Genomic DNA, 23172 nt, shown 5'->3' with positions numbered 1-23172 from the left:
TCCTGCATACGTATTTACGTATATACGTAAATACGTATGCAGCATACACTCACTAATATACTGTACCTTCTTTCTAACTGAAAACCGAAACAACCGTGATCACTGGAAAGGAACGGTGGGTGCTTGTAATTAGGAGAAAAAAGGGGGAAACTCGAAATTTCGGTATAACAGCTAGCCCAGGGGGGGAATTGTAATTTCTTTTTTCATTCTATTTTTCCTTTTTTTCTTTTACACGTAATGGAAGAACGGTTTTTCAAAAATTTCTCGCGGTATCTCTGTTACTCGATTGAGACGACTTAAAGTGGTAGGAAGGGAGTTTTCACGAAGAGGCCGGTTGGTTGTCTAGTTCGAAAGTCGAAAAATTGTTCTTTGCTTTTTTGCTTTTAACTTGGGCCTCCCGGGCAATTGTTTTTGAGTTATAGACAAGACTAGGACCAACTGTTCAAGGTTACTTTCTGTCTACCGGTAGAAACGTTATACCTGAAGTTCTTCGTTTGTTGTCACTCGTGAATCAATCGAGCAAGTTGTTCTTGGACTTTTATTAACGCGAACTTAATATCGTGTCGTCTTTCGTTAGTAGTTTTATTGCGTTCTCGTGCAGCATTTTTTATATTTTTAATATATATTCGATTCTGTATTTTAATTGGATTTAAATTACGGAAATATTAATTGATTGATTGATTTGTTGTGTCTCGCGAATTGTCAAGATATCATTTTGGATTATACTCAAAGGATGGTTATGTTTTGTTGCTTTTAAAAAGGTATGTTTGACAGTTTTTTGATGTTTTCTTACTTTAGTTTTTTTGACTTAACTAGATGAGGTATAAAAATGTATCAATGATCAATTTATGTTCAAACCAACTAAATGAATGGCTTAACTACTTTAGTTGACTCGTCTAATTGAGTCAAAAAAGTTGTGTCGTCGTCTGAAAGGTCTTTCGAGGCTATAGAAGGGTTAAAGTTTGTTGGGAAGAGTGTCGTATGTCAATCGCATTTGAACATCTATCTTGAATCTAGAAGGCTGTGTGTTATTGAAGGCATGTTCGATATTGGGATTTAAACGTTAGGTTCTAGAGGTTTACTTGATCTTTCTATGGACAAATTATGAGTCGTCTCCCAGTTAGTAATTCATATGTAGCATTATGGAATTATACTAAACTATAGAGCATCGAAATTGATCAGTCGTGATCCAATTAGTATAATGTCTAGCGGTTGATGGGAATGCAAGTGATCAAATATCTAAATAGTATTCCTAAATATGTCATCAAAGCATCCTCGAGCGTCACAAAATAGAATCTTAGTAACTTAATTTAGAGTTGCGCATTTGAAACATATATTGTTGTTCACTTTACCGTTTTTTTAAGAAATTTCACCGTTAATCAATTTTAAATTAAATCTTAGTACGCTCATAATTAAAAACAAATTAATATTTGCATAAAATACTTGAGCAGCTCTTAATTTAAAGACGCGTAATATTTTAATTAACTCAAAGCAGTCCAGAAAGAAATGTTACAATAATCTTAAATCGCAGACCCCATAAATTCATAGTTCAATACACTCTTTAGTGAAATATAAATAATGAATCTACTAATTAACAAAACTAGTTATTAATTTCACTTCCTTTAACCATGTTTTTTAAAAGATCGGGTCAAACGAGCATTGACATTTTTCACCGCCTTTTGCAAACAAATTGAAACGATACAAAATTAACGTAACCTTAATGGGTGGCTAAGTTGTTAAAAAAAATTAAAAAAAACTCAAGGCTCTGACAATACTTGTAAAGAAAATAATAATGTAATTACATTTTTTTCTTGTTCAATCACTCGTTATTGTTTGATTCCCCGTTTTCAATTTGATTTTTCTGGACAATCAATCTGTATTGAGTATTGACCCGTGTAAAGTAGGTTCTGTTGAGATTACTTGCAATGTATAAGAAAGTGGAGTTTTTCTATCATTAACGGTGTTTAATCTGTATCAAAAAAAAACTGTAAAATTTGTGATTGAACACTGAAGTTGCCTCAAAATCTCGATTAATTTAATGTAAATAATGATTATAGTTCTATATAAAAAATACCCTACTTTTAGTATATTTCTAAAGTTTAAAGAACAGTCGTGAAATATTGGAAAATTATTGCTTGGGGGAAACGAAAACTTTAGGCTTAATTCAGCGTCAAAAGTAGTTGTTTTTAATGAAATTATTATAGTTTAAAATCAAATTTCTGATGATTTAGTTTATATACTTTTATGCATTTACTATATATTCCCCTTTAGTTTAATTACCCCATTAATTATCCTTGCTTTTAAATTAATTGATGCCTTATTTCAATTATATGCTTAATCATCGTTCATTTTGCACTTTAATATTTATATAATATTTTAATGGTAGCTTACTAGCTTACTGGCGAAATATATTAGTGACAGACCACGGGTTCGAACCCTGGTCACTCCAATGGTCAATTTATTAATATTAAAAGTTTCTAAGTAATAATGTTTTGCAGGCTTAATGCTGTCAGACCTTCTTTACTGAGAGTAAAACAAAGATAGGCAGATAGGTTAAGCAGAAATTTTACATTATAATTAAACACGTAACGGGTTTTAATCATGGCCACTTGGCAATGGTACCTTTATTAATACTAAACTTGTAAATGATACTAATTTATCATGTTTTGTAAGCTTAACACTGTCAGAGTGTTACTGGGATTTTTAATTATGTTTAATGCAAATTGACCCATTCGTAATCAGCTACAAAATTAATTTTTATCCCTCTGAATTTGCATGGTTACTTGCAAAAACTGAAACTTTTAAAAATTTCAAATTTTAGCATTTCCTTCAAAAAACAAAAAATTTTTTAATGTGGGCCAGCGGGAATTCATTGAATTCGCAAACCACCCTAACCGAGTTTACGGTTTTAAGCTCCATTTGAAATAATCGGAAATTCCGATAAACCTAGGGATGCTCGCATGCAGATATGAAATAATCTAGGACTATAGCTTCCACCAGGAATACATACAGCTAATTGGAATCATTGCGTACCAGCCATTTTCATTCAACGTATCAAGGCTGGACAAATCACTATATGTATTACGAATTTTACCTAGCGAATAATCTATCTCGTGAACCTTGCACCTTGCGCGCACCTGGCCTAGCCTTGCTACTAGCAAATGAAATCACAGTTAGAAAGACGCCATCAGAATTATGAGACGTTACGGGTTGTAATTTCTCAAGCCCGGCCCATAAAGCCCGCATTGAAATTAACGTTGGAGATATTAGGACACGATTATTCCTAATAGCTATATGTATTCCTACTTCCACAATAAATAAATGAATTCCCTTCCAATATGATTTTTAGGAAAAAAGGGGCAAAAAATGGGAATTTATATTTTTTTATTTTAACCAAAGTTCTTCGGATGATTTTAAGAACAACTATAAATATTTTAAAAACCGCATTTGCATGATTGATTTTCAATATTTATATATATAAAAAATTATATAATATATTGGAAAACCGGTATTGATTGATGAAAAACGAATAATGTGGCGATTAATATATTCAGTTTTGAGTTATTGATTGCATTTTGAAACTTTTCATTATATTTAAACGCCACAATCAAAGAAGCTATGGCAACTTTGGCGCCTTCGAACCCGCTTTAAAGGTAGATTTAACACCACAAGTAGCAAAAAATGTTTTTAGTTGCATTTTAAGTACGATGACATCATCAACGGAAATGATGTCACTTAGTTCATTCATATCAGCAGGAAATTGTAGAAGTGACACAGGGGATTGTTATTGTTCTGCCATGATAGTTCTAGAAGTGAGAGGAGCCGGTATCAATCTCTTTATTGACGTAAGCGTCGTAAAATTACCTGCCCACAAATTGAGAAGCTTCACTTGTCTTCTAAATAGGTATAGGCAAAGATATAATATAATGTTATCAGCTATTTGCCAGAATATTGAAGAAAATTAAAATATCACTTTAGGCTTAGATCATTTCAGGCTGCTACGATTTTCAACTCTTAAGAACAGATACTATGAGACTGACTATATAGAACGAGAAACTACTTGAGTGTAATTCTTCATTAAATCCTGAATTAATAGTAAACAAATTTTTTCTTCAAGGAATCGCTTTATTTCTTTCATTCTTCAAATTCATGGTTTTCTTACTCAAGTTCACACGTTTCGCGTACAACGCGGTTTCTTATCCTTTGATCTTTACTTTACAGTTTAGTTTAGTTTAATTCTGTTAAGCAGCGTAATCTTAAATCCGGGGGCCAAAGACATGTACGAAAAAGCAAGCGTGCGTAACCAAATTGTCTTGAGAAAATTGTAACGCGCTGAGCATTCAGTATCTTCAAGTTTTCAGAAGAAAGACAAGCTTCACGAACTCGTCCTTAAAACACTCTCAATTTTACGCTTTTGTTCTTGAACTTGATTGTATTTAAAGGGAAGATGGAAAACAATTGCATTCATTCATATTCATTCTTAAAGGGAATGTGTAAGAAACGTGGCAACTGGCTAGCTATTTAGACGTTAAACATATTTGTCAATACTTTATATTGAACGTGGATTAAGATTTTTACCGGATGTTTGCTATTCTCTTTGATTTCTCGGAAAATATCGACGTCATGTGGTATTGTTTAAAAGTCACAAAAACGTCGCATTTTTTATTTCATTTGATGTAATTTATGTTTTTCTCGTAAATAATCGGATAAATAGGTATCGTAATGGTTAAATTTGAATAATTAAAATATTGAAGGGGATTTAATTTGAATTTAATAATAATATTTCATATTTAACATAATTTATAGTTTTTTATATGATATTTTTTGTTTACTAATATGTTTGGCATTGAAATCAAAACACCTGTAAATTCAAAACCGTGTGACATCATTCAGTCACACACACATATACAGGATAAATGTTTATTATAAAGTACTCGTAAACCAAAATTAATTTTAAATTATTGTATTAAAGACAGTTTTATTTAAATTTAATAATAATACTTCATAGTGAATCTTTAATTCATATCTCTTTCGTTAAACGCGATTGCGATTCTATCGAGGGTATTGTCACTCTTTCCATTGATTAAATGTATGTACATCATTTGTTGTGTAAATATATTTAAGGTGATTACAATTTATATTATTTAAATTTAACGTCTTATTAAATGAACACCCAATATTCGAATGAGTGATCTACCACTGACGGTATGCAAATTTTGTAAACAATATTAAGAAAATTGCAAAAAAATAATTTGGTAATTTCAACTCATCTTTCCTTTGAAAGTAAAAGTAAATCTTTCCGTAACAACTGTGGCGTTCAGATTAGATATAAATTACAGCATCCGGTCATTCATTCTTTGTTTAAAATTTGTCCTTCCAAGGCAATATATAATTTTTAATCCCCCTCTCTTTAAGATACGACTCATCCCTATTGTTAAGAAGGTAATATCTTTACTTTTCTCATTCATTTTCTAACCCTCGTCCTCATACATCTCAAGGAAGTTGAAGGAACACCTGTCTGTTGTTATTCATTTCAGAGTTCATAACTTTCACTTTTCTTTATATAATACATACATTCATACATATTATTATATTTAGAAAATGGACTTTAGGACATCTTTTCTTTCAACTTTTAAAGAGAGCAGTGCTCCCTCGGTACGGGGTCGACTTGAACCCTTTTATGACAGCTTGACAGGAAGTTAAAAATATCTACACTTTTATAATATAATGATAATAAAAACGCCCCTCGCGGCGTCATGGCCCCGTCCTGCATTGTCTTTAGCAGACGCGACTAAGACCTTGTTATTTTTACTTGTCATTGACATCTGCTATAGCTCTAGATGTTTCTGATGAGACTTGAAAGAAGTTTATGGTTTTTGACCAGCAGGGTGGAAATTACTCTTAAGTTTTCAGACTGGCTAGACCATACTTTGGTATTTTTTTAAGGTTTTAAAGGGTACATTTATTTTTGGAAACAATGGATGCTACGGAAGGGTTCATAGCGACAGTCAGTTTGGTTTGGTTCAGTTTCCAGCCGATTTACTGTACATACGCTAGACAACAGTAATAATAATACTGTAATTGGATTTTAACGTTAATTTATTTTTGTTTTTGTAATATGATTTACAGAAATCCCATCAGGTCCTTAATCTGTCCTAAAATCGGTATTTGGGCCTTAAATCGCCTTATTTTCCAAATACCCCAGAAAATAAGCATTTATTTATTTATTAGTTAGTTAAGGCAGGGATAGATTTAATTTTAGAAGTACGAATGGAGAACAGAGTAATGTGAGCGCGTCTAAAAGTCCCGGACCCCCCTTCACGGGACGGAGCGGTATGAAAGAAGAGGCAGGTCATAGCGACAGAGGTAAAAAGGAATTACGTATTTTTCGCCGTCCCCGTCAGCAACGTCATCAAAACGTAGTTTAAAACTGAGCCAATAAGTTAATTTAAACTTTTCGTTACGTGTTGGAGGGAGGGGTTCTTCGCTGGGCTATGAGTTGGACTGAAGTAAATACTAACCGTACTCCATTCCTACTTCAAAAATTAAATCTATCCCTGGTTAAGGGGAGATATCTAGAATATTTGTTATGGTAAATAAGTAACGAAAACTCTTCGTCAGTCTAAACAAAAATATTTGTAAAATAAGTCCGAAATAACTTGATATTTTGATGAAAATCCGAAAAAAGAGTGATATAATGTTCTTAACTTCATTCACTTAGATCTAATACTTAAAGAAACTTGTCAGATTAAGAGACATTTTTGTATATTAAAGATGTCATTTTGTTTTACCAGTTGTCCATTTATGGATAATTTTGTTGGTTCATTTCAGTTCATATCATCATTATACTTGAAACGAACGAAGGTAATACGGCCTTTCTTCCCAAATTAAATATAACTTAACCCTCTATGAACTTTCTCGGAACTTTCTATCATTAGAGTGTGCAGATTCAGGGTATAGCCCTTCCGCATACAGTATCATGTGATTACCCCTTTCTCGTGTAATTCAGTATCAAAAGTTTAACCCTATTGAAAAATACAATATCACACCCTCTGTAATGATACGGACGGCAAGAATGTCCGCAGAAGGAATTCATATTGCTAGAAAAAAATGCAAGCGAAATATTTTAAGTTCGCCCTGCAACTTTGAGATAATCAAATGTTCGTTCCATAAAAACCAATCTTAATTTCAAAGTCACGACATTCGACAAAAGAAAATTGAGGGTGAAGGCAAAAAGCGGACGCTAAAGGGGATAGTTTTCTCCATGACTTATACATAGACGCCCTATATCGAGGGGTCGGACATTATCCAGTTTCTTTTCTCGAATTTTCTTAGTTGATCTAGGGAAAATAAATTTTAGCTTGAGATATTTTTGAAATTGATGTTAATTTCCTATAATGAATATTTTGAAATTTTTGATTTTGAGAAAGTGTCCAGCCCCTCGCTCTTTACAACAGAAAAAAAAAAATTATGAAGTTCGAAAATTTACCTCCACCCTCGCATAACGTACTAAAACCGGTAACATTTTTATTTTTTTAATTTTACAATTATTTTTAAAAATAATTATAAAAACGTAGGCCTATATATTTAAATTCAAGATCACTTTGCTTCGATTATTTTTATTCTACAAAGTTAAACGTATATAGTGTACGCGCCTGTACTGTACTGATTTTAAAAAGGGGTAAACGTATAAAAATTAAATAACAACGGAAATTTCCTGTTAATATTAGAGTGTAAAAAATTTGGCTCCGTTTTGGTGTTATTTGAAATTTAAAAATGATTCGCTTGGTTATGCTTGGATAGTCCCAAAGCTGTGTCGCTTATAATTTTTGTTAATACTAAATTATTGAGACTTTGACTGTATTATATTGAAATATAGAGGGTGTTTAAAAGAATCTTATAGGGCCGAAACAGCGAATTTGAGTCGAAAATGTTCAATGACATTTCTTCGTCCAAACCACCATTTACAAGTTATGAATATTAGAGTATTTTATGGATGACCCCGTTAAATTTAAATTTAAGAAACCGAAAGACAATGATTACTAATTTAATTTAATTAAGGGGTCATCCCTAAAACCCTGCAATCATAACTTGTAAACAGTATCCCTTGTTGCAAAATAGAGATAGATAGATGTTATTAATTTTCGAGTCAAAATCGCCCCCTTACCTTAGGACCTACCCGTTTTGAAACACCCTGTATATTAACACGGAATTAATTATTAATTTTAACCGGACCATTATTTGGGAAAACATTAATTTTGTCACTCCGACTGGTGATTTTATAGGTTATTTTAATTTCGTGGTTCGAGTATTTAGGACTTTTTAAAACCAATTTCGCTAGTATCGTTTTTTTTATTATTTCTTATCTTTTAATTAAACGTACCTTTTTACTCAACCTCGCAGATTGAAATAGCAAATTCGGGTTTCTAGGATGTGGTTTTATTTTATATTTGTAGTATTATATCCAAGTACTTTTCAGTTTTATTTGGCTTTGAGTTAAGTTTATTTGAGGATCGAGTATGCGGTTATGGGATGGGATGACTCGAGGTAAATCGCTTGCTTATCTGCGGCGGAATCAGAATCAGATGTATTTGCTCGTGGACGTACGTGTCACGCGATTTTTGTTAGTTTAAGCCAGCCATGCTTTTTCGTAATGCAAGTGGGTGAAAGCTGTCTTGTTAGTATTTAACGGCCATTAATTTGTGGTATTTAGATTCATTCTTCAAATACCATTCTATGGAAAGCGGATTTAGATGCCTCGGTGTATGGTATCGATGTTCATGTACTTGTTAATTTTAGATATTTTTAGGTTAAATTTTTTGGTAATTGGTTACATGCATTTTAATTCAGTTGAAATATTTACACTTCTAAGGTTGGGTTCTACTACTTTAATCGTGGTTTAAATGATCGATTTCCAATTAGTAATCGATCGTAAACGATCACTCCTACGTGTTTAAATGATTGCCTTTCAAATAATCATATTGATATACAGGGTGTTTCTGATAAGTCTGGCATAAATTAAGGGGGATGTTCTTTGGGAAATCGATTTTGAGTCGAAAATGGATAACTTCTATCTCCATTTTGCCACAAGGGACACTGTTTTCGAGTTATGTTTTGATTTAAAAGTTTTAGGGATGACCCCTTAATTAAATTAGAAATAATTGTCTCAACCAGTTTCTTAATTAAATTTAAGGGGTCATCCGTAAAATACTTTGACCAATCTTAACTCGAAAACAGTGTCCCTTGTGGCAAACAAAATGAAGATAGATAGAAGTTACATTTTCTATGGTCAAAATCGATTTCCCAAAGAACATCCCCCTTAATTTATGGAATGCAAACTTATCAGAAACACCCTGTATAGTCTAAGTAGCTTTTGTATCTACAAATAGCTTTCTTATAAAAATAGCAAAAGTTTTTTTTTTAAGAATCGCTTTAAAAACCACAACTGAAAGTTAATCATGTTTACGATTAATTAATGATAAACTAATTAATTCATTTACAATAACATCCCCATTTAAATTACAATTATAAAAGCTTAGACCGACGTCAACGACTTTTCTGTATATAAAAAAGATACGTAATTCCTTTGAAAATTATAATTTAGTCCATTGGCTTAGGAGTCAAAATAAGTTGTACTTCCGAGTTCTCCAACAAAAACTCCGGAGGTCATTTCGCTTTCACAACATTCTTGAATCCAGTGATCCATGACTTAATCTTTAATAATAATAAAGAAAATAAATTTAAGCATTCTCTATAATCATTTCATAAATTTTTTAAGTTAAGGGTTAATGAATCAGGTTTTGAGAAAACTCAGTTTTTGTGATTTAAATATTTCAAATATAAAAATTCAAAAATTCAAATAGTAATTTAATAAAAATATAAATTAACCTCTTTTTTTCTTATAAATTTTTAAGTAAAGTAAATTACCAGTCGTAATATTTATCAATATCTTGATTGGATATGGTCTATAACGCGGACAAATTGATTTGCAATTAAAACCGCCGGCTATGTTTCGTAAAGATTAATTATGACGACAAATTTTTTGAAATACGTTTAAAAAAAAAAGAAAAAAAAACAAGGCACGTGTTCATATTTCTTTTTAAATTTAAGATGATCCAATAATTTAATTTTTCCATAAATCTCCGGTATTTTTAATATAGTATTAAACCGAAATATTTTATCTGGAATAGGATTTTTAACTCTAGGCTATAATAACCAATTTTTTCCCTGACGATCTTAACATAGTTCCTATTAGGAACAAAAAAAAAAACGTTTCTTTTTGGCTAAAAATTCAGGTTATTGCTCTTTATTAGATGTATATGTATATATATATTGAAGAATGGAAAGATGTTTTAATGGTCATTAGCAACTTTCTTTATGTAATTAGCATACACGCGTATACTTCAATAATTTTTTATTGAGAACTTCTAGGTATCTTTTATATTGATGAATTTATTTGTAACTTCAAGCGTTTAAAACTTGATTTGATTTAAATGCGTGTGGAGATAGATGAAAGTGGTATTTTGATTTGCTTGTCATGCTCGCATTTAAGGCCATGTTTAAAGGGAACATTTTTTATTTTACTAATTTCGGACATTTTATTGGCAACATTTAATCTCGGAAATTTCATGGGCAATATTAATTGCGGTCATTTCATGGGTGCGACATTTAATTTCGGACATTTCATTGGGCGACATTTAATTTCGGACATTTCATTGGGTGACATTTAATTTCGGACATTTCATGGGTGACATTTAATTTCGGACATTTCATGGGTGACATATAATAAAGGACATTTCAATGGGCGACATTTAACTTCGGACATTTCACGTGTGCGACATTTAACTTCGGACATTTCATGAGTGACATTTAATAACGGAATTTAATAATCAAAATTTAATGTGTGATATTTATAACCGATATTTCACGGTGCGACATTATTAGTAGATCCCGTAGCTACGTCTCATAATTAAGACATTTCTAGTAAAATCACGTATTGTGTCTCGTCAATTTACCAAAGTTCTAAATTGCCTCGTACCGACTTATTTTTCAATTAATTCCTTCAAGGTGTTATTTAATTTTTATTTGTGGCTAGAAATTGAGTTATTATTGAACTGGTTTCGTATAAATTTATCTCAATTCTTAGTATTTTTATTAATTTTGAGGAAAGGGTTATATATCCAAATTGGGGTCCCCACACTTTGAAAATATAATTGGGAAGACCCTTTCATTTAAAAAATATAAAAAATAGAACCATATATAATGATCATAAAAGTACTGTATATTTGTACCGAAAACACGACTAACTGTGGTTAAGGTATAGTCTGGATATGACTTATACGGGTTGTTTTTAATACGAGATGATAACTATATATATATGTAATTAAATATGCGTTATGTCGTTTTCCAATTATTCACGCCGTTTTAAATTACCCGCTTAAGTTCCAAGAATAATTTAAACATCTTCCAAAGTACCATTTTTATTTTTTTGGTGAAATTGAGGACACTGTTTCTTATTTAGAACTTATTTTCAATTTATATTGGAAACAATAATTTTTTTAAAAATAGTTTGGTTCTTGCGATTTCAACGAAATTTGTTATATCAGTTAAATTTAAATTTTAATGCGATAGATGATGATGATGATGCTATATTGATAACGAAACAATATATATATATGAACGTATTTTAATTGAAAAATTAATTGTTTTTAGTCTCTTCTGATTTGAAATTTAAATATTTAAAATAAAAAAGCAATATTATTATATAACTAGCTATGTTTTCTCCCATTAATTATTCGTAACATCGACTTCATTGATGAATCATATTTAATTATTCATAAAATTCTTTAATGACATTTTAAAATAACAATGGTACATAAATATAAAGATTTAACAAAAGTGAAGTAATTTAAGAACTTTTGGATGTAAGTCCTGAGAATTACATGAGCGACGGTTTTATGAAAATATTATAATAAATATATATCTTAATTACAAGTAATTAAAGGGAATAGAAATGAGAAAATTGAAACATAGTCAGGTATTTCGTTGGAACAAATGTTAAGTATACTTAAGAATCGTAGAAAATCATTGACTGTAGCCAGGGATAGATTAAATTTTAGAAGTAGGAATGGAGAACAGAGAGATCTGGGCGCGCGTCAAAGTCTCGGTTCCCCTTCCATGGGACGTGGGGTATGAAAGAAGAGGCGGGTCATTGCGACAGAGGTAAAATGGGATTACGTATTTTTCGCCGTCCCCGTCAGCAACATCATCAAAACGTAGTGAGCCAATAAGATAATTTAAACTTTTTGTTACGTGTTGGAGGGAGGGGGAGGGGATCTTTACTAGGCTATGAGTCGGACTGAAGTAAATATTAGCCGTTCTCCATTCCTACTTCTAAAATTAAATCTATCCCTGCTGTAGCAGACGAATTGTGACGTAAGCCTTCTACTACAAATCAGACTTCGAAAGAAGGCTAGTCTACAAGTCCAAAACAATGCAGTTTTTAATTCGTTGAACCACCTTTCTAATCGAAAGCCCTAGCCTACTGGTCCAAAGAAATTCTTTTACTAGCCATTGTGACGTGTAAAATTCAACCGCTATCTACAACAGATTGAAAAGCTTGCGGACGGTTCTGTTCGATTCAAATCAATCACAATTTATTGGAGGAAATTTCTCTAACCCTTTAGTGCCCTAAACTATTCTCAATTTCGCTACAATGTCGCGCACGAAATTCTCATATAAAACATTATCATATATTAAAATGTCACCCTTAACTTAATCATTTAAATTAAGTTGTTCCAAATATAGTAGGCTTTCCTTGAAGATCTCAGATTATATTAAAACAAGACCCCTGATTCGTGAAAGTCCATATAATTTTTATCCTTTTTAATCCATCATAATATCAACATTTAAAAAAAAATAAACCCAAATTAAAATTTACCATATATTATCGTGCATGTACAACATATACTTAATTACAACCGTTATGGTAAGTTATATAATTATTATTCACCGAACAGATTTTAATCTTATAGATTAATTAGTATTTAATCCATTTCGAAACTCACTCAGCGTGTATTTAATCCCTTTCAATCCTTTCACGTTTATACTTAGCGAAAAACCGCATTAAGAGAGAGAGAGAGAGAGAGAGAGAGGGGGGGTAGCGTAGGTTACCTAATTAAAATTGCTAATTTCTTAACAGTGCGTGTGTCGATCTCCGCTATACGGAGCGTGATATTGAATCTTTAATACTTAGGCGCGGATCGAATTAACATTAATGCAATTTGGAATGTGTATTTCCACACCATCGATTCGAGTTTTTGTAGAAAAATTAAGATTTAATTCTAATTAACCTTAATTTCAAGAGACGATGGAGAGGGGATAGAATATGGAATATATACTATACAGGGTGTATTTTAAAAAAGGGTGGTAGAACCAAAGTATATTTGGTTCTATTTATACGACTTTGAAGTTATGAAAATTGATCAAAGTATTTTACGGATGGCCCCTTAAAATTAAATATGAAACTGTGTAAGACAATGATTACTAATTTATTTAAGGGGTCATACCTAATTAAAATACTTACATAGAATCATATTTTCGTTAGGCTGTTCCTTAATGTTTGCGAAAAATGTCATAGAAGTTACATTTTCTACGTAAAATAATCTCCTATTGAATCCACTGTACTTCGATCATACCATCCTTTTTTTAAACACCCTGTATAATTTTAATTATAAAACGAATTTATTAGTCCTTGACGCTTTATATAATTTATTTTTAAATTTTAATTATTGTTATTATTAATTTTTTTATAGTTTATACTAAGATTTTTTTTAAATGCAATTATTATTTTTACATTATATTATGGTGATATCAGTCGGTTAAAGGTTCTGTTGCGAGCTGTGGTAATGAACTTGAATTTTAAAAGTTAGCCATGCATAAAAGAAAGGCTTTAATGTTGTCCATTGTATGGAAATTACGAAATTTATACCTATTCGTTTTTTTATTTTAATATTTTTTAGTTTAATATTTTGTTATTTTATTTCTAAAGAAAGGCATTGAAATGATGGACATTTTAAGAACGATATGACGGGAGAATATTTTTGGGTATCTTTTGTTATGATGAGAAATTAATTGTTAATATTTATAACTAATTTCCTGGTTTAAAATTAATTGAACTTGAATTATTTTTTCTTCGTATAATATAATTTTAAGTTCGTAAATAATTTTGATTAGACAGGTGACCGATATACAAAAAGTGTTTTTTCAGACTTTTCAGAAACACCCTGTATATATAAGGCTTAGTTAAATTAAATTTTAAAAGCCTTAATTGGGATTAATTAGAGGAAATTAATGTCCTGTACTTCTACCTAAAATTATTTTACGAAAATTTCTTAATGTCGAAATTTTAAATATCACCTAAATTCCAATATTTCTTTAATTTTTTAACTCAAAATTTTGAAGTATTTAAAAATAAAAATTTAATTATAAAAACAAATATGTGGGTAAAACATGTTTACAACTTTATTAAGAAATAGGAAACTGGTTCGCCTTCAACCTTTAACACTCGAAACCTCTTTAGATAAAAATGTTCGCGACATTTTAGGATTATTGGATTAGGGAAAAGTGAACCAAAAAATATTGCAATTTTGGTTTATTTTTTCTAATTTTTTCTTAAGAAAATGTAGAGTATCCAGGTTTTTTACACCTGATAAAAACGGCGGCAGCGATTAAGGATTTAAGTAACGGAAAAATTTTCGATAAATTATTTATCGATTCAGTATTGTATATATGTATATAAAAAAATTTAGTTATTACTTTATTGAACCGGTTAAAACTTCTAAAACTTCTTTATCTAGTTTATCAAGAAAATAACCGAGTGACCTCTCTGATCTTATAAGCTTTTTAATTTTATTTTAAGTCAAAATATTTAAATAACCAACGGAAATTAACTGCCACGAAATAGTATATTTTTTATTAAAAAAAGCAATCAAGTACGTGTGGAAAATGTGAAAGAAGTTATGCACTTTGTGGGAAAGTATAAAATTAATTTTTTTTATATATAGGCCTATATAAAATTAAAACTTTTTTATATAAATCAGGATTTAAGTCACTCGGAAGTGAAATTTATTTTGTCTAAATTGTAAGGATTTTAGAGAGTGGGTTAACTATTTGAGAAGGGTTAATAGCTTCTAAAGCAAAGGTGTATTGAAGTAACTGAAAGTGAAATAGGGTTCGAATCCAAAAGAACCTCAGTTCCCACCCCCTCCCAAAAAAAGTCCCAAAGGGTTTTAATAGATTTTACCAATCATAAAAATCCCACTTAATGAAGCCCAATCCATCACTAAAATCAAAGAAAATTTTGATGAATTTCAATGCTAAAATAATTTACTTTAAAAGATAAATATTTATTGTTTAGAACTCCATACCACCTAATTTTTTGTTGTTTATATTTATTTGCCTTTGATTAATAATTTCGAATGCAATTATATTTTGGTTATTAACTTCATTCGGAACAATCCCCCAATATGAAACGTGATTAAAATGAACTCAATCATTTCCCCCAAAGGCTTAAAATAAAAAAAACAAATAAACAAATATTTGCATAGAAGCCTGCACATAAAAGGCTTAGCGAATATGTATACCTAAATAAATAAATAAATAAATAAACAACAAATGATCACGTTATAAACATTAAATATGAAATGAAAAAACTAATAACGAGATTTATACGTTCCAATAAATCAAATTAAGATATAACAACGTTAAATTTGCCATAACGGAGACCAGGCCAGGTGATTTTTACACCTTTAAGGTATATAACTATATATATTTCCAATTTGCGCAATCATTTACGCCAATAAAAAGAGGTGTTATCATGGCGGTCAATCGAGTGTGATAAAATGATAATCTTTTCTATAATCAAATCAAATTCGAATAAATCCAAAATATGCAGAGTTTACAACGCAATGATGCAGTATTTAGCGAAATGATTGAGATCAATAGCTGTGAAAGCGTTCCTATTAATTTAAATTACCTTTTTCGATATAAACAACTCGATCATTTGTACAAATGCGAATGTGATTCGAGAGTTCTTTAAGGCAATATGTATATAGGATTACTTAGTTAACTCTGGCAATCATAGTTACGCACCGATTACCATGAAGGTCGAACTCAATTCGTAATTCGCTTTTTTTTCACGTCTCCTTAAAGCGAATCCTAGACATATTCAGGTCGGATGATTTTTTTATTCAGTTTTTCTTTTTTTTTTTGGTGAAATTTTTACTGTATTTTTTCCTCTTTATTACAAAAATTTCTTTTTTTTTATTTTCGCTATTTTTGATGAAATATGACGGTATATTTTACACTGTCTCTTAAAGTTACGCCTTTTCTTTACACGTTATGTTATGAAGAAGTTCATGTGCCACATGAATATTGAATTTAGTTGGGCTATAGGTAGGATCTATGAGAAAGTTTTTTCTTTTTTAGAAATTGTCCATTTGAATCTGATGATGGATTATGGATATCGATAAATTTATTAGAAAATATTATAAGTTTATAAGATATGTTCCTTCCATAAGTATGACACTAACCATACTTCGTAATGCTAGAGGCTTACAGCTCGAGCTAGTTCGAGAACGACTAGCGAGAATTGAAGTCCTACTCTCTGTGGTTAATTTTGCAGGACTTCAATCTAGGTCCTATTTAGTCTGTACTAAGCCTTTGACAGCGCCAGAACCTGGCGTCGCTTTACCTCGAATCTATGACCTACCTCAGTCACTTCATGACAAGCTCCAGTTTGTAACCAGTGACAAACTTATGGCCAATATATCTTATGAACTTATGAAAAAAATCTCATTTAGAAAAATAACTAAAAACGTTTGAACCGAGTTTTACTTAAAACCACCAAAATTCAATATTATTATAAAAATTTCGTAAATTCTTGTTTTGATATCGATTGTACCTGTACAAACTGGCATTATACAAGTTTTTTTGATATAAGTTTTGAAAAAGAAATCTTTGACGTGTGTAATAGACGGGCCGGGTTAAAGAAAGGAGTTTGTTGTCTTTTTCTTTAACTCAAAGTTACCAAAAAAACTAGTTCGAAACTTGGAGAAATAGATAGGGCGAAGTTTTGATTGCAATCTGTCTCGAAGTGAAAGTACATTACGTTTAATTCAATATTGCTATTATTTCCTGTACTTTTATTTCTTGACTGTGTTGAATATACGATTTGGGATGAACAATATTTTTTAACAACCAAAAGTTCACAGATTAAAACTAAAAGTATACTTTGTACATAGTTCCCAGCCTTTTTCTGCCGTAGTCGCCATGTAAAATGAGAAGCAAACGACCCTTCTCTCAAACCTCTACATGAACCAACCATCCAATCAGAAAAGAGGCTTTTGGGTGTTGAAAAGGTTTATAGAAAATAGTACTATGGTGGCAATAAAAGTTTAATTCTTGGTCTAAAGCTAGCATCTGCTACTTTAGAAGCCTGTCCTTGTCGCGTGTTCCCTGCACTACGGTCGTCAAGGTAATCCTACGCAGAGGGGTCGACACTATTCTGAGAGGTAAAGGAGGCGTTTCTCATACTACACGGCGCGAGCGAGCTCAGACGAAGTATACTTTTTGTGTTTTTTATCTATGAACTTTTGATACAACTATACGTCACTATTTGATTTGTCTGGATTTCGCCCTTACCTTGTGAAGGTGGTTTAGTTTTTTCGTTACTGACCCTAAGCGCTAAAAGCTATTATTCAAGATTAAGGAAAAGTTCGAGATTTGGGTGTGTACACCAACTTGTACGCACGATCATTTTGGTCTGTTATTGGTCTCTACGAGTCTAGGTTAAGCTCTGTGTTAAACTTAATATCAATTTATTTGCGTAGAGGTATATGTAAATCTGAAATATTATTGATTTTTTTATTACGAATTTCTAAGAAATGAGTTAAGTGGTTTGGGTTGGGTTCCCGGTGACATTGGATCTTTGAACTCTGAGTTTCTGGACTTGCAGTCTAGATACCGAAAGTAATTAATAAAAAGTTTGAAAGGGATATTTGTTTGGCGTAATTAAGGATAACGTAATGAAAATTTGTTGAAGTTAAATTATTTTTTTAATTTTTGGATATTTATGTCAAAAATATTCGCTAGTTTCCTTAGACATTAAGCAAAGAAGATTAGCTTATTTTTACCCATTTGTGACGTCATAACATTGTTACTCTCCAGACATCAACACCAATATATTTTCTATATATCATATTTGTCTATTAATTTAGAAGCACACGACGAGTTCAAAGTTCAACTGGTGGCTTATTCGTCTGTTTTGGGCCCAATTAGATTATATTTTTAAACTCTTATCTCCTCCACTTGCCACTATAACCTCTTGTCTCACTAGCACTTTCAATACATAATTCTCAGACTAGGAAAATTGATACCATTTACACCAGTATTTCAACCTACATAGCGGACAACAAAATGCGGTACCAAGTAGACTGGTCTCCAGTTGTAAATGGTATCAATCCTACCAGTCTGTAAACTATGTATTTGTAAAACGGGCTAGGCTTAGTAAGCAAGAATTATTATTAACCTTGTATCATTTATCGTGATTTAAAAAAAACCTGCAAATTTATAATATCCTGTGTTAAAAAAATAATACGTTTTAAAAACTGTCCCGCAATCAATAATTGGCCTTTTTCTGGCTGGACACAAAGTTTTCCCAAGTTATCTTAAGCATTTATCTGTAACTTGTTACGACACGTCGTTATTTGGGCACGCAAACACACTTGAAGATCGTATCTATCAAAAATAGGAGGGTGTAAAAAACTTTAGGCTAGCTTTTCAAGATTCGCGTCCCTTCAGACCATGTCGTGACATCCTCTAAATTATATCATAACGCTTCAAAATTGAAAGGCTTAACGTTTACTATATTATTTTCTTCTTCCCAATATACAGGGTGTTTCTCGTAAATCTGGTGGCATAAATTGATTAAGGGGGATGTATGTTCTTTGGGAAATCAATTTTGAGTCCAAAATTTATGACAGACTTACCATAAACACCCTGTATGTGTGTACAACTATCCTTTCCTCCCATTTATTTCCAAATTTTGAAATTACTACGCTCTACAACTGATTCGTTCTAATTCCTATTATTAACTCATTTCCTCAATTTTTTTGACGAAAGCTTAAACTAAGTAATATTGTACACACTTAACTTTATGATTTATTGAATTAGTGTGACTGAAAAGCGAAAACTATTACGGTTCTAGGTACTAGAAACTAATTTTGAGTTGATAATTAGTTTGTGTAGGTTTTGAATCTCAGATCTTTCGTAACGCTTCGTGACGCTGCCATGGATAACTGACAAAATTTCGGTTTTAAATCTGTTTTGAAATCTTTAAAGAACAGAACAGTATCTGTAGTACCAGGGATAGATTTAATTTTAGAAGTAGGAATGGAGAACGGTTAGTATTTACTTCAGTCCGTCTCATAGCCCAGTATAGAGTCCCTCCCTCCTAAATGTAACGATAAGTTTAAATTATCTTATTGGCTCACTTAAACTATGTTTTGATGACGTTGCTGACGAGGACGGCGAAAAATACGTAATTCCTTTTCTCCTCTGTCGCTATGACCCGCCTCTTCTTTCATAACCCCTGGTCCCGGGGAAGGGGGTCCGGGACGTTGACGCACGCCCAGATTACTCAGTTCTCCATTCCTACTTCTAAAATTAAATCTATCCCTGGTAGTACATGGGCAGTTTTTGGGTGTAAGTTGGTGTGGTTTTGTTCCTGGATAAGGCAATTTACCAATGGCTACCTATTGGTTCCAACTAGCAGTATGTGTTCTTGCTTCAAAGGTATTGGTGATAGACTTGTAACCTTCTTTTACCTGTACTGTACCACCTTTTTGATCTTTCAGATTTATAATTTATTCAAAGTTACAAAGTATATAATTTAATAAATGATAGAAATTTATATTTCAAACAGAACAGGTTTTTATAAAAAATGTTTTTAAACCCAGTTAATGTTTTCTTTTATAAATAAATATACCAGGAAAGTTTATGACTAGGCCTAATTCAATTTTGTATTATTTGTTGTATGTGTGTATGTACTTGTTGTTCTGGCAATTCCGGTCAGAAGCCTAGCTTCCTTATTTTCTAACCCTAACCCTAATTCTTTTCTTTAAATCGTTTTCACAGAATTCTTTGAAGGACTGACTCTTTGGTCATCTCTGGAAGATGCCGGAGCTTCCTTTGATCCACAGGGCTTTGATCGCCTCCCGAGAAGGTGATCTTCAAGGTCTTCAACTTCTAAAGAAGAACCAGGAGTTGATCCCCACCATCCAGGATGATTTTGGCGCCACATGTGTCCATTACGCCGCCAGAGGAGGAAGTGTTAAGGTATATATCGCCGCTGTGTAAATTTATTAGAGCGTATCTTCCCATTTAATCTCTTTTTATTGCCTCATTAAGTCGCTTTTACCTTTTCCCCGGAATTGGTACGCCTGGCGCCATCTGTTAGGTCTATTTTGAAACTTAGTGTTTAAAGGGAGGGTAAAGTGCATCTTTTAAAGGGTGTCTGTAAGAAATTACATTTTCTATTCAAAATCGCGCATGGTACCCAGCGTACTTCGCGGTCCTAACACCATTTTTTGAAACACACTATATTATCATTCACTATCCCTTTTTTAACATTAGTGCATGCCCTTTCGAAAGGTCCCCTTGAATGCTTTGATGATGAGAATAATGATCAGCATTGACTTTCATAGGTATTTTGACGTCATTATGATAAATATCTTCTAAATGGGTAGTTAGTACCTAAATACTATAGTTACATCATCATGAAATAGCCTTTAACTAGTTAAAAAACTTTGATTTAAAATTAATAAACGAAAGGTCACGGAACTTTAACTATAATTTTGACTTAATTTCTATTCAAAGGTATTGTGTTTCGTGGTCAAGAAATGTGGCATGAAAGCCAGCGTCCGTTCGTACGTCGGAGCGACGCCAGCGCACGACGCGGCCGCAATGGGAAAATTAAATGCTCTAATTTGGCTGCTGACGAATACCGAATGCAGTTTATGGGATCGGGATAAAGATGGCGCTACCGTCCTTCACATTGCAGCTCGGTAAGTGTTCTAAATTTTCTTCTTGGAACTTGTTCTACATATTGCGTGAATGAGCAGGCTGTGTTCCTCGTTGTGCTCGAGCCATTGCGTCAGATGGAAAAGTATCCCATAGTACTGACGTTTGGTGAACATCGTTATTGATGTGGGGTGAACTAGGGTCAAGGGTCATGACCCAAAATGGCCTTCGTAATTTAACTTACTTCATCAAATCATAGACAATTTCAAGGGTCAAGAATTATATGCTAGAAACAATTTAAGCGAAACTAAAAGCTTTGATATTAGGATAATTTATTTAGGTTCAAGAGTCATGACCCAACCCAACTAAGTTTTGATGCTCAAATTTACTTTAACAACCCAAAATTAATCTTGATAATGTTAGAACTTGGTTAGACATTAAGAAAACGTTATATATAGCGTTTAAAGGTCACGACCTTTTGATGACCCTATACTAGCTTCAACGATATAAGTATGCGACTTTGCAATAGACCATATCGGAAATTACGTACTGAGAAACCAAGACACAGGGGCGAGGCCGCCATTGGGATATTTATTCTCCGTTACGCCAAGAAGCAACGCCAGATGGAGCCCGGGTTCAGTACACGTCGGAGGCCTGCCAACTCCTGTTACCTCTAGCGAGGCTTCTTCGCAAGAGGGAGAATACCCCAATGGCGTTCTAGCCCCTGTGTGTTGGTTTCTCTGTTTGTAATATTCAAAATGGCCTATAGACACTGTTAGACCTAAGAACCATTTGATATGTTGCAAAGGTAAGTTCAACAAATATAGTACCACCGTTACGGATATTTTAAATTGGCAGTATTAAAATTTAAAATGCAGTAGACAATCTTATTTATAATAAGGAGCATGTCTAATTATTCCAAAAAGTCTTAAAAACTAAGAATTTTCCCGCATTTTTAACATTTTCTTTATATTTTTTTAATACAAATATTTTCGTATACATGGCGAGGGAATGTACTAGAATTCTTTTAGAATTTAGTCTTAAGGGAAATTTATGGCAGTATAAAAATACGGTTTTAATACGTTGATTGAATTCGGCGTCTCCTTGACAACGTGTCCCGGAGGGGGTGTTCCTTTTCTGTATATTGAGAAATAACTTTGGCACTGGTGTGCGTTTTTTCTCCAAATACTGTCTTATGTCTTACCAAGAAGTGATATCTAGTTTATTAGGGAGTAGCTATAAGATGCCTAAGTATCCGCGCGCCATAGTCCCAGTCCCCCTTTCAAAATACAAGGGGGGGGGTGTAAAAGGAGGCCGGGCTATTTCGCCTCTCCTCAGTCGGAAAATATGATTGTAATTTAAATTTTCGTCATTCGCGTCGCGCTGACGTGAGTTTTCAAGAACCAATGAGATGTTGGCTGGTTGTAATTTAGAGGCAGGGATGCACTCCGGACCTACGTTTGGACTGGAGATAAAGCTAGAAATGTGAATGAATGAATTTATACCTTCTCTCTATTAAACTAGATATCACTTCTTGGTCTTACGTCCATACCTGTGGTATAAAACTTTAAACAATCTGATAACGGGATCGTTAATACTTTCGAAGATAAAATATACCGGTAACTTTAAGTTTTATTAAACCTTATAAGACAGTTAAAAGTTTTACAGTTTTAAATTTCCGTATTTTTCGGTTGTTTTATGAAGTATAAATATATATTGAATTTCGAAGCACTTATAAAAGTCTAAAACTATATATATTTTTTCCAATGGGTTTAGATTAAGCTTAATCCTTCCTTCGTTGATTTTTATGACCAGGAAGATTTGGGGCGAGTTATTTTCAATATTTAAAAAAAAACATATTTTTTTAAACTTAAAATCGTATTGATTTAAATTTAAGATAAAATTATTTAAGAAAAATATTTTTGGGAGATTAAACAGGGTGTAACTAAGGACATTTTTTATTTATTTTTCTTTTACTTGGATTAAGCGGTTGTTGAAGTGGTAAACACCAAAAATGGGTTCCCTAAATGAATTGATTTTAGGGTTTATTTAATTGTTAGTTTTTAGTTACATATTTTTGTTCTGCGAATT

At 32.2% G+C, this 23172-nt stretch overlaps 1 protein-coding gene across 1 annotated transcript in view; it reads left to right on the top strand.

The window, feature by feature from the left end:
- The first annotated feature begins 303 nt into the window (after positions 1–303).
- f (espin protein forked) overlaps positions 304–23172 on the top strand; it is a 108059-nt gene continuing 85190 nt past the window's right edge. The window contains exons 1-3 of the mRNA XM_089866591.1: positions 304–761; positions 20197–20397; positions 20938–21125. Of these exons, the coding sequence (XP_089722717.1) occupies positions 20236–20397; positions 20938–21125 (350 nt within the window). The 5' untranslated portion in view covers positions 304–761; positions 20197–20235. The remainder of the gene's footprint in view (positions 762–20196; positions 20398–20937; positions 21126–23172) is intronic.

The sequence above is a fragment of the Phalangium opilio genome, unplaced genomic scaffold (genome assembly GCF_054372755.1).
Source record: "Phalangium opilio isolate 3A_F unplaced genomic scaffold, DU_Popi_V2 ptg000017l_1, whole genome shotgun sequence".
Classification (NCBI taxonomy): domain Eukaryota; kingdom Metazoa; phylum Arthropoda; class Arachnida; order Opiliones; family Phalangiidae; genus Phalangium; species Phalangium opilio.
The sequence above is the reverse complement of the archived record's forward strand: the minus strand, read 5'-3'. Positions and strand labels throughout refer to the sequence as shown.